Here is a 13,214-nt window from a genome sequence, read left to right on the forward strand (position 1 = left end):
ATCAGAAGCAGCTTCTGCAATTTAGCGGTTTTTCTGCTGGAGAAAAGATAAAAGTATGCAAAAAGTACCTCAGTGGGACCCATTTTGATAAGCTGGGTTAAAAAAAACCCAACCCTGAGAAAGCAATTCATGCAGCTGTAATGTGTGCTCTTACAATGTACATAGGAAACTACCTGGAACTCTGTTTTCCTTCACATTAGCTTTAAAGGGGATTCATTTTAGAAAGGTGTTTCTCTCTCACCTGCCTTGTGACCAGTGTTGAATGTCTATTTTTCAAGCTGTTAGTTTCAAGGTATTTTGGCAGGGCGAGGAGTTTCAAGGTATTTTGGCAGGGCGAGGAGTAACCACAACAAATGCTATTCAAATTACTGGGTGGGGTTTTTAGTTTCCTTTGCAGGAGCGACATATCTACAATTAAAATCTTTAAGACATTTGACGCTTGCTGTGAGCCTTGTCCCTTCCACTGAAATCGAGACCTTGCTTCTCTACCCTGATATCTGAAATGGCACCTGCCAAAAAGAATAGCCCCTCTTCTTTATTAGGCACAGAACAAAATCTAGATTTGCAGCTGATGAATGGCTTTAAGGAAGAGCCATGTTTTGCTTTCTGTGAGTGTAGGAACCCTATAATTTGAAAGAGATCACAGGAGAGTTCTCCAGTGTAGAAAATGCATGTCTGATCAGCCACAAGATAGGGCAATGCTAGCAAATCTGGATGCAAAGAAAGACTATATGATATTAAAAAAATAAGGCAAAACCATAAAGCCAGACAAACCAAAACAATGCATTTCAGTTGATAAAGCTCATCTACTGTGTCCCCCCCCCCCTGGTTCTTCTTAGCTGTTAGCTAACATTCCTCCCAAACTGCCAGCCAAATATCTGATTAACAATTCTCTCTCTCTCTCTCTCTTTTCCAGGGTTATTCCAGTTAATGCTGGATTTCCTCAAGTTGGCCCTGACTCCCATAATAAATGCTTCTGCTGACTGCCCAATAAATTTTCTGAAGGGCATTTTCTCCCTATATTATTATCCCTATATAATAATAATAATAATAATAATTTATCACACTTGTATACCTCCCCAAACCCGCGTCTGGGTGGTTCACGAGTGTGATAAATTATTATTATTATTATTATTATTATTATTATTATTATTATTATTATTTTAGGAAGATGTGAAGGGGTACTGCATTGCCACACATACTGCAGATGTTGCTTTCCCCTGCTTTCCTGCTAAATGAGCAAAGAGGCACCTTTTTAAAGTGGCGGTTTTCTTTATTTAGCAGGGGGAGAGCAACTGGCACTATCCATCCCCAGCACAGCATCCCTTTAGTGGCTGTTGCTGGTGTCTATCTTATGTTTCTCTTTTAGATTGTGAGCCCTTTGGGGACAGGGAGCCATTTTATTTATTTATTTATTTATTTATTTATTCATTCATTCATTCATATCTATGTAAACCACTTTGGCGACATTTGTTGAAAAGCCCTGTTGTAAACCGCCCAGAGATGTAAGTTTTGGGCGGTATTAAAATGTTTTGATAGAATAGAATAATAGCATGTATAAATATTCATTGGATTTGTATTCAAATCCCATGAGATTCTGCCTCAAGAATATCTATAATTCTAAGCAATGCAATGCACAGAGATAAATTCTACACAGAAGGCCTATTTACACATTATGTTCAGCATACATACAGTCTGAATACAGTGTACACACATACAGATCTGTACACATGTACAATTATTCACATGTTATGTTCAATGCATGTATGGCAGTATACTTCCTGCATTTGAAGGGGCCTCTATCCAGGTTCATTTTTTAAGTAAATGCATTTACAGCTATTCACATAAAAACATGTACATATTTACATGTCCGAACAGGGCTAGAATGATTATTGTTACAAACAATCTGCATATGCATTAGTTATGCAGACCACAAGGCATAAATCCCTCTGTTTAAAAAGACAAAGCAACTGTTTTGATTGTGTTGATAACATTGCTATGGCTATTATGAGATAAAATATATGTTCTTCACACAGTGATGTATTTATATAATCTACTACAATGCTTGACTAACAAACAGAAGGTTGCCAGTTCGAATCCCTGCTGGTACTATAGGAATAGTACCAGCGATATCGAAATATGCTAAAAGGCATCATCTCATACTGCGCAGGAGGAGGCAATGGTAAACCCCTTCTGTATTCTACCAAAGACAACCACAGGGCTCTGTGGTCACCAGGAGTCGACACTGACTTGATGGCACACTTATCTTTCCCTAGTGATAGTCAGGCTTGAGGGAAGACTAAGCCTAAGCCTCAAATAGAGTAACTGCTTAAAGAGTGGGCTTCTCCCAAATAAGGAAGGAAGCCCCAGAGAATCAAATCCCTGTAGCCCAATCCAGAGTGAGGGGCAAGGTTTACTGGAGACCAGCCTAGACTTGATGGCACACTTTACTTTACTACAATGTTTTGTCTGGAATAAACCTAAGAGTAAGCCTTGTGATGAGAATGTTCCCAATTAAATATCTTTGGTTTGTATCCTACCTTGTCATAGGAGATAAAATGGATAAAATTTCCGAAATGGGTTTAATGAGAAAAAGGTATTGAATCTGTACTTCAGTGGAAATTTTAACAAAACTATGAATCCAGCACAAAATCTTTAATGATGCTCAGTGAAAACAGATCAAATAAACTCCATTGAGTGGCCTTCATTGTTTAGCCACTCTTAGTATGGGAATAGGAGGGAAGCAGTTATTAATGAGGTTGTGCACACAGCCCTGATAGAGAGGGCAGTGGGGAAGGTAGGAGCTTGCCTCAGCCTGCCTTGCCCAACAAACAAGCAGCCACCGTCCACCACACTGCATGCCCACACAAGTAGTGGTGTGGCAGGGGGAGATGCTGGGGGTGGGAGGATTTCCCCATTACTACATCCCAGGGTGACCCTGGTCATGGGCGCGGCCACTCCTCCCCCCCAGCTCACTGCCGGAAATGGCACCAGGCCTGGGGGAAATAGTTGAAGCAGGCAGCAATTGCCCAGACAATCGCCAGCTGAGGTTAAGTGAACCATTGTTTTGTTTAACCTCGGCAAAGCAAACACCAGGTTTGAAAGTGGGGCTTGGCACGGGTGCAGCACCAGGAGTAACCTTGCTCCTGGCACTTCACACGCGCAGCCTGACCCAGGCTGGGTTGCCCTAGCCTGGGCTAGGCTGCACATGTGAATACCCCTAATATGTTAATCAAAATAAATAACCTCTTTATGCTGCTGCATAAGTCTGGAAGCCAGTTGAACAACATGCTTAGTTGGATTGCGTTGCATTGAAAATGAAACATTCTCGCTGTAAGTTTCCCATCATAAACCAGGATGGGTGTAAACTAGAATGTAAGTTTACCTCCCTTAACCAGGATGGGTGGATAGAAATTTCTGAGGTTTAGCCCCATCTACAAATGGATTCAGCAATACAGCTTGTATAAATTTGCATGAAAGCAGTGTAAACTAGCTTCTCAGGATGCAAGGCAATATGCTGTGCTAGAGCAACAAGTACATCATCATGAGCAGATTTGTTCTAAGTAAAGTAGTGTTCAGCCCCCACATGCTTAAACTGTTAGCAAACATTCCAGGAACACTCAAGCAAGACACACCACCAGGTGTGTTGCTGATAACACTGAGTACACCCGAGCACTCCACTGACATCAACAGGATGTCTCATGCTATTTGTATGAGGAGCACAAACAGGTGCATTGAACTGACATCAATAAAGAAGTTCAGCAAGAAGACAACCATTTTAGAAGGTCTTCCAATTTAATGTTCAGGATTTTCTGCTCAGGTTTAAAGTAATTGATGTAACAGGGACTAAATGTAACTAAAATTAAAATTAATGTAACAGGGACTGTCCAGAGATGGAAGTTTGAGGCTGTTCACAAATTCGAAAAACAAACCAATCATGTTTTACGAAGGCTCTAAGCAGAGGATGGTGATGGAAAAGGCCCACTATGCAGGCCTTCACCCCACTTAATATATGCATTAATTATCACTGCTAACTGGGCAAAGAGGCACCTTTTATCGTGGTGATTCTCTTTATTTAGCAGGGGGAGAGTAACTGGCCCTATACACCCCCAGCACAGTACTTCCAGTGACTGTTGCTGGTGTCTATCTTGTGTTTCTTTTTAGAATGTGAGCCCTTTGGGGACAGGGATCCATCTTATTTATTTATTATTTCTCTGTGTAAACCGCCCTGAGCCATTTTTGGAAGGGCAGTATAGAAATCGAATTAATAACAACAACAACAACATTCCTTAAAGCACGCATAGCATGATAAGGCTGTTCACATGACACAGTCTGCTTGGATAAACTTCCTCCTACCCAAGCAGCCTGTGTCATCTGGGAGACAAGGAGGTCTCCCAACCCAGATAATCCAGATCCGTTTGGTTTTATTTAAAACTTACTTTCTTTGAACAGCTGACCTACCAGCTACCTTCACTTTCCATAATCCGGGTAATCCAGATCTGCTACCTGGGCAAAAGGTAAGGTAGGAGGGGAAAGGAGCCCGTCTTACCTCTCTTTTGATCGTCTGCAGCACTGGAACTCTGAAAATGGCTGCTGGGACTGGCAGCCATAGAGTACCAAGTGCAGCGCGGCCAGAGAGACAACCTACTGCATTGCAGCAGGCTGCCTCTCTGCTGCCCAAGTGGTGCATTGTGGGATGTGGGAGGACTTCCTCCTCCCGATCCCACATTGGGTGTCTGCTGCTGCACCAGTCATGTAAGCAACCAAGTGGCAGCACTCCAAAGAAACGATTGTGTGGGGGAAGATAGGTAGGTTCCTGCCTTCCCCTCAGATCTCCCCAGCCCAAGCCCCATAGGTTGTGTGAAGGACCTTAATGTGTGAAAAATAACCACCACCACCCTCCTTTTTAAAAATCCTTGTGAATCTACATTTTTCCATTGTAAGCCTGTGGGCCAGGTCTTGTATTTATTAATTATTTTTAATAACATCTGCCTTATACTCAGCCAGAGCTCTGGTCCATCTAGCTCAGTACTGTCTGCACTGACTATTCTCTATCGTTTCAGACAGGGGTCTTTTCTAGTCAAGATGCCAAGAAAGGGTGGAACATGGGCAGGGGCATAACAAAGAGGAAACTACATCACACACACAGTGAAGGTATTCTCATGATCAGTGGAAAGCGGGCTAAGGGAGCTTAGCCCACTTCCCATGGATTGTGGGAACCACCGGGCTCACAGGCGAGCCCAGTTTCCCCAAAGCAGGTCACCCACTTAACTACCCCTCCTCTTATCCCAGGTTAGTGGAGCGAGCACTCCGCTAGCCCGGGTTTTTTGCTTGTGTATTGCCACGGTGCAGCTCTGTGGTGTGGCAACACATGAGGAGACCCCGGCCGGAAAGCTGCCAGCAGCGGGGCATCCTGGATCTCGCGTGGGGCATCTTGGAACTTCCGGGGGCCACAAGGCCCTTGTTCCCCGCAGCCCCCGCCAGCTCCATGACGGAGCCAGCCCAGGACTGCCTGAATGATTGCCTGCACTGAGAGCAGGCTAAGCCTGCTCTGGCGAGTCTCACTGATTGTGAGACTCGCCTCAATGTGTGTGAGGCAGAGGAAACTGACATCCTATGTCAGCGTGCTGGTGCAGAGGAAAGGGGCAAGGCTGGCGCTGTATAACATACTCCATCTTGGTGCAGGGAGTGTGGTGCGGGGAGTGTGGTAAGGGGAAGGAATAATTCTGTCTGGAAGCAAGGCTGCACCCTGGGGGGAAAGGATGCACCTTGGTGAACTAAGACACCTGCCATAAGGGACATTTGTCCCCTTCCCACTCCATTAACTTTAAACTGTTTAATTTGTTTTTATTTTAAAAGATCGTTTTTACTGTATGTTTTTACTGTTTCTACTCTGTTTTATATTGTGTTTTAAATTTTGTGATATGTACATATCTGGTGGTATAAAAATATGACAAAGAGATAAGTAAATAATAGATTATCCCTATACACCTGGGCCTGAGCACTTCTGTATGGAAGTGTATGCTGTTTCACTGACCTACGGTTTATCCCCACAAAATGTCTTCTTTTGATGCTTTTGAAACGATTGTGTGAAGGGGAGACACATTGTCCTATATGCAGGATAGACCAGGTACCACAGAGCTGCATCCACTTGTGGTTCCATGGTAGAAGTTTCTGAAACCAGCATAATTGTGAATGTGAGATGCACTAAGGGAGCTTCTGCTACACCACAGGTTCTGAAACTTGGGTCCCCCAGATGTTGTTGGACTACAGTTCCCATCGTCCTCAGCCACAATAGCTGAAGAGGGGATGGGATGATGGGAGCTATAGTCCAACAACAGCTGGGAATACAAGGCTGGGAATCCCTGTACTACAACATCTACTTTTTATGCAAATATAAATCACAGATGGTCTTTGGTGTCATGTAAACTAGGTACAAATAAATCCTGGGACTATAATCAACACTGGGAGGTTTACAGTTTTCTAAATATTTGAATAACTAAGACAACATGCATCAAATTCAACAGGTTAAGAAAGCAAAGGCTGATGATTTTTTTACCCCTTTAAAAGCTAGCTTAAGTGGAGATTGTTGAATCTCCACAGAGCTATCGTTTCCCCCTCCTCAACCAGATACTTCCCAATCAGACCGAAATTGAAACATCCACCTCTACCCTCCAGCTATGGCTGCTACAGTGATGCCACCACACAAACTAGTTAAAATTATCCCATCATCCCTCTCAAATCACTGTGACAAGTTTTTTAAAAATATATATATGATTCTCGACAGTCCCAGAATACATGTATTCAAAGAAAAATATCAAGACACATGCTTGCAAGGCTAGGAAGCCAGTAACTTGGATCTAGGGGTTACACAATTGCTCTCACTCCTGTGATCAGGGCCTGCTCCAGCTTTGAAGGGGCCCTAGGGCAGATGATTTCTAGTGGGCTCCCTCCTACCTGTATGTGCCCTCCTCCCCATACTGTGAGGAGCTGGAGAATGATTCAGAGATTACATTAACTTTTCTTAGCATACACCTGGATTGTATGAACTGCGACATATGTATTCATTAAACAATAGATTACAATTTCCTCGCTCATAATCAATTATGATACTAATGGAAAATTCATGTCGATGTACTAGGTGCCTAAAAGTTCATATTCAACATCAGAATTAATGTACTAACTTGCCCTGTTGATTGAAATTAAAAGGCATTAATAAGTTAAGAGTATGCAACAGAATCGTGTCTTTGAGTACTTACGGTTCAGCTTCAATACTCTGGTCAGGAGCGACATAGTTAGCAGGGATGTAGCCTTCCAGCTTCTGCACCATCCTAATGAACCCATTATCCACAAGCAGCTTTGCATACCACCAGCCCTCTTGAGATGTATCCAGCACTTCAAGCTTATCTCCAGTTTTGAAGCTTAGATCATCCTCTGTACGCGCTTGATAGTCAAATAGGGCCACAAATCTGCAGTTCTGCTCTGGTGGAGGAAGAGGAGGCAAGACTGTGGGTTGTGTGATAGACACAGTGTCTGTGTCCACCACTGGGGTGTTGGGAATGGTTCCACAAGACTTCTTCCTTTGTCCACAATCACAGTCTTGGAAAAGCCATGGCATGTAGGGCTCCAAGCAAGGACAATACTTCTGACAGCAGTTCCCCATGCTGCTCCCCACTTCTTTGTGGTGTTTCTGTCAGCTTCCTTTCACCTGTCTCTAGGCATTCACAAGTACTTTAAAAACATTTTCCCCTTTTAGCATCATTTCAAAATTTCTGCCATTATTTTTTCACAGTTCTTGCTTGATAGCACAACGGACAACTCTTACTGTAGTCTGAAAGCTTCTCCTTACCATAGTCTTCAAGTTCACCAAGAGTTTCCTTCTTGCCTTCCAATTCCACACTCAGGAGTGAAATCTGAGAACAGAAGTGCAATTGTTCATATCAGGGGAATTTTTCGCTTCTGATCAGAAGAAAGACCTGATTCATTTTGTTGTGAGAGACAAGTATCTAAAAGCACCTGAACATAAGTAACAGAAACTCTACAGCAGCAGAATCTTCCTACCTTTGTTCCTCATTCCTTTTAATTGCTTCAAATGCACTGCTATAGTGAGGAAACCCTGCACACTTTGTAGCTCCTGGTAATGAATAACCAACCTGACTGCCTTGTAGCTTTAATAAGCTGAAATGTGGACAAAGTATTTTTTCCCCTATTTACTTCCTGGTTTGCCTTTTCTCCTCTCTCTCTCTCTCTCTCTCCCCCCTTTGTCCTGTTTGGAGACCTTTCCAGATGATGATTTTATTGCACAATAAATGTCTATTTATTATTCAGTAGTTACAAAGAATCCAGAAGTCTCCCCCAACTAATTAGTCTGTTGTGAGGGAATGTCATTCCCCTAGTAATAAACCACAATATTTTGCAAGAAAATGTGATTCCACCCCAGCTCTCTGCAAACCTAGTGAAAGAATCTACTGAAGCTTTGAATGCCAAGCAGAATATGGTTGTGTTATCATGGACATTGGCAGCTAGTGATACTGCTGCGCTGCCCATTGACCCACTATGTTATCCTGAGAGCCTTTAAAAAGGTTTTAAATATTTATTTTGTGACTTTTAGAGACCAGATGCTTTCTGTGGAAAAATTCCAATGAAAGTGCTTGTATGGCCTTTTATGTACTTAACACACACGCGCGCGCGCGCGCACACACACACACACACACACACACACACACACACAGAGAAAGAACCTCTATGTGACAATGGGCAAATATTTCCCAGACAGAAGGAAGGAGTGGGGTGGTCCATTTTAAATACAATATGAGCACATAAGGAGTGCAGACACCTTCAACCCATCCACTATGCACCTTCTCGCAGCCCTTTAAAAATCACTTTTCTCCCAGCCAGGCACACATCCTGTATCAGAACTTAGCTAAGGGGGAAATTACCTGGGAGACAAACTGTGGGGAGTTAAGCTGCATTTATAAGAGGTTTCTTCACTCCTTACCCATGCATGCCTTTTGCTGTTAAAAATTGACACACACACACACACACACTTCTTTCTAAGAAATTTGGGGTAGATCTGTGTTTAAACATATGCCTCTACTGCTGTCTCATCTGGTTTGGTTCAATCTCTTCCAAAAAATTACTAGTGATCACTTTCTCCCCTATATCAATTCCTGACTATTTTGTAAATTGTACAAAATTGAGTATTTTGTAAATTGTATTTCATTTCTCTCTCTCTCCAGTGCTGGCATAAACAGTATTAACAAACAATTAGGCAAATTCAAAACATAGTTATCCCTCACCACCAAGAAGAGTTACTCTTCACCAAAAAGGTACTCTTCACTACCCATTGCATAGCAAACAGAACATGGTGCTACTGAAAATGGATCCAGAGGAGCACTATCTTAACTCTGACAAAACAAACAATCTAACATTGTTGGGAGGGAAGAGATCTCAGAAAGGTGCAGAGAGTCACTCAAACAGCCTTTTTTCAGTTTCAGCAGCAAAGCTTTATTCAGCAGGACATATAAGGGGAAATATATTGCTTGATACTTACAAGTAAGTGCTTACAATTAAGTGCTTTCATTTTCTTCTAAGTTCCATATTAGCCAAAGTTTTTCTAGACATTTCATCCAGTGCCTCTCATAAAATGACTCCAGCTGGAGATTTGCTGACTTTGTTATTGAACAAAGTAGTCAGGTAGCAACTCAGAAGGAAACTGGGAAGCTGTTCTCCCAGTCTATCTGCATTTCAAACATAGCCAATTACCACAGTAGAGATATGCGCCCAACAGTAATTTAGTTATATTTCTCACAGAGATTTACTGTTGAGTCCACATTCAGTATGTCCCTTTTCAGAAAAGGAGCCATTGCCACAGCAACAGGAAATCTCTCACATTCCAGGAAAGCCTTGGCTTGGATGTCCAGTTGAGTATGTGGTAATAGCAATAGCAATAGTAATAGCCTAGGTTCAGATTATGTAAACTAATGTAAGAGATTTTTGTCACCCCAAAACTCCTGCAACCAGGAATAAATGAGGGCTCCAAAAATCCTCACATTACCAATGGGTTCTTTTGATGGTGCTGGCTGTCAAGAATCCCAAGACCCAAGAAGACACGAGGAGAAGCTAGGAGGTTGTATTTAATCAAAGCAGTTTTATTTTCTTACCAATATTCAGTTGAACTGCAGTGTATACAGACAGTGATTCCCCTCTCCCTCACAGCAACTAAAATAATATCTGACTAAAACCCTATAAAATACCAGAGCTTCTGCACGCTCCTTGCGGCTTATCCCCTGAGCTTACCAAGAGAGAAACTGATGTTTCCCCTTTTGCAAAGTATTGGATCTGTCAGGTCAGACGGCCTTCCTCTATTTCCTTCAGCTTCAGCACCCACTCCTCCTGTTCGCTCTCTTGCTCCAGATCAGGGTCCTATGTACCCCATACCATCTGCCCACGCACCGATGGTGATTGGCCAGAGACAGAGGTCCTGACCATCGATGACCGCCAGATAGCCCATTCCATCTGACATTTCACACCATTGGCCAGGGGAATGTGAAAGAGGAACAAGGCCCGGGCCATGCAACTAGTTCTTCCCCTGGAACCCCGAGCCCTGGCTACTTTCGATGTCTGAGCTGACAGGCCGACATTCACTAATTTTAGACAAAAGCGCTGGGTGGAGGCTGCATGCCTGACAGCATGGAAAATTTGCTGTAATAGGGGAACTTGGTATTTGCTGAGATAGGGGAAATTGATATTTGTTTATGGGGGTCAAGATTAAGGTCTAAATTGTAGCAAGCAAACAGATTCATGTCAAGCATCAATCCAATCTAATATAGCTATTCTATGCACTTATTCAATATAAAATAAAATCTTACACTAACAAATTCTGCAGCCCCTCTGATGCACCAGAATGGCTACTTCAAGAAAAACTCAAACACTAAAAGAGATTTTTTGGGGAAAAGTGGTGAGACAAGCCAAGAACAGATTTCTGCAATCTGTGTGTGCAGGCATGCATAACTCACATCTCACCAAGCCAAACTCAGCTCACTCGTTCATCAAGGGCTCATTATGTGGAAAGTCTGATCTTGTCTACCTGCCTAGGAGGACTGCAAAAATATGGAAGGGAGCTATAAAGCACCTGGAAAGTCACAATATATGGCAGATGGATTGTGGGCATGATGGGGCACAAGTTATGCATCCTTGCTCTTGCATTTGATACAGGCAAGGTAATAAAACACATTAAAGTTAGGTACTCAAACACCAAGTGCAACAGGTCCCTCATAATCAGCGCCAGCGTGGTGTAGTGGTTAGAGTGCTGGACTAGGACCAGGGAGACCCGAGTTCAAATCCCCATTCAGCCATGATACTAGCTGGGTGACTCTGGGCCGGTCACTTCTCTCTCAGCCTAACCTACTTCACAGGGTTGTTGTGAAAGAGAAACTCAAGTATGTAGTACACCGCTCTGGGCTCCTTGGAGGAAGAGCGGGATATAAATGTAATAAATAAATAAATAAATAAATAAATAAAAATCCTCCATTGAGGTGTAGCATCTATGAATACAGATAATTTACAATTCACATGTCCACATGACTTACAGTTGCCCAGCAGTACACACTGAACTAAGAGTACATTATTGCTGGTCAGAAGACGGAACAACCAATCATTTGACTGATAGAACTGGTCATCAAATCAGTTTTCAGGATTTACTTCTTCTAAAGACATTTGTATCCCACCTTCCCACTACAATAGCCCTCAGAGGGGAAGGGGGGAATTCACAAGTCAATAAAAATATAAAATAACACAATAAATAATTAAAAATAAACTAAAGCATAATCAGAAGTGTATCTAGGGAAAATAGCGCCTAGGGCAAGCACTGAAATTGTGCCCCCTGTCCAAACATCTGACACCCATCTTTCAGATAACTTTACTATAATATCAGCTGAAAAATACAAGTCAAGCTCGTTAATCTTTTAACATTTCAAAAACTATTTAGCAGTGGACTTAGCCAGACCAAAAAATGCTGGAAAACTACAAATTTCAGTATTCTAGGGCTCATGAAATACCCAAATACTATGTGGAGGTGTACTTGGAAAACTAAACTGTTTTCTAAACTGTGCCTGTCTAATTCTCTACTATGCATTGTAGCATCACTATTACATAAGTTTTAAAAATAAATTGAGAATTTGACTTTTCCCAGATACTCTGAAAATAATTAAAGGATATGCAGAGTAAACTGTGTCACTGCTTGGCATATACTCTAGTATTTCAGAAAGACAGTTAAAATGAGAGAAAAAGAGCAAGAAACTCCCAGTGGGCCTTAATACTAAGGATTTCACACTGATTCAAAGACAAACTGACCATTAATAGCCATATTATTAAGACATCATAACTCACTTACCACAAGAAGCAAAGTAAGAGCAAATGAATACAATCCTAGCTCATAAGCTTCAGCTCAGTATTCACAAGCCCCGATTCTCTGTACATAGTGCCAAACTGTATATGTGTCTGAATATGTGCTTCCTAAAGACCGTGGTGGTGGGGTCTACAAAGGTTCCCCCTCCCCCCGCTGGCCTCTGGGGCTTCGCAGGGACCATTTGAGCATGTGCGGTGGCCTTTTTAAAAAAAAAAAATGGCCACTGAAAACAAAATGGCTGCCGTGTGTGTTCAAATGGCCTCTGTGAGGCCTGGCATGGCCTAGCGCCTCAAAGAGGCCATTTGAGCATGCGCAGTGGCCAGTTTGTTTTTGGTGGCCATTTAAAAAATAATAATTTTTTAAAAATGGTGCCCCCCTTTCAAGTGGTGCCCGGGGCACGTAACCTGCCTGCCACACCCTAGATACACCCCTGAGTACAATCTATAAAAACATACAACCAAAGTTTTAAAAACAGTTTAAAATATTAAGATACAGATTACAGCTCAAAACAATCAGTAGATTTTAAAATCACTGGCAAATAGGGCAGACTTAGCATCTAAAAGTTAATAATTTGTCATATGAAAATTAGGGATGTGAACAAATCAATTTTTTTGATTCGATTTGTACCTGAATTGAATCACCTCAATTTGTTTTGGGTCCAAATCCCGCCCGAATCATCCCAGATTCAATTTGTACCTGAATTTTCTGAATCTGAATCGATCTGAGGCAAAAAGGGGTTTGGGGGCAAAAGAATGGGGTGAGTGGTAGTGCCCAATGGGTGGAAGCTACCACCCATATTTAAAAG

General features: G+C 42.3%; 1 protein-coding gene across 4 annotated transcripts in view; it reads right to left on the bottom strand.

Annotated features, from left to right (window-relative positions):
* FRK (fyn related Src family tyrosine kinase) overlaps positions 1 to 10,399 on the bottom strand; it is a 64,950-nt gene extending 54,551 nt beyond the window's left edge. Inside the window, exons 1-3 of one of the 4 annotated variants that reach the window (XM_053261783.1) lie at positions 9,554 to 9,617; positions 7,850 to 7,913; positions 7,260 to 7,482 (exon numbers count right to left, since the gene is read on the bottom strand). In XM_053261783.1, coding sequence (XP_053117758.1) covers positions 7,260 to 7,482; positions 7,850 to 7,913; positions 9,554 to 9,583 — 317 coding nt within the window. In that variant the 5' untranslated portion in view covers positions 9,584 to 9,617. Of the gene's footprint in view, positions 1 to 7,259; positions 7,914 to 9,553; positions 9,618 to 10,163; positions 10,186 to 10,299 lie in introns of those variants that run through there. The other 3 variants (XM_053261614.1, XM_053261703.1, XM_053261860.1) reach the window with 3 other exon arrangements.
* Between the last annotated feature and the right edge of the window lie 2,815 nt (positions 10,400 to 13,214).

The sequence above is a fragment of the Hemicordylus capensis genome, chromosome 1 (genome assembly GCF_027244095.1).
Source record: "Hemicordylus capensis ecotype Gifberg chromosome 1, rHemCap1.1.pri, whole genome shotgun sequence".
Lineage (NCBI taxonomy): Eukaryota > Metazoa > Chordata > Lepidosauria > Squamata > Cordylidae > Hemicordylus > Hemicordylus capensis.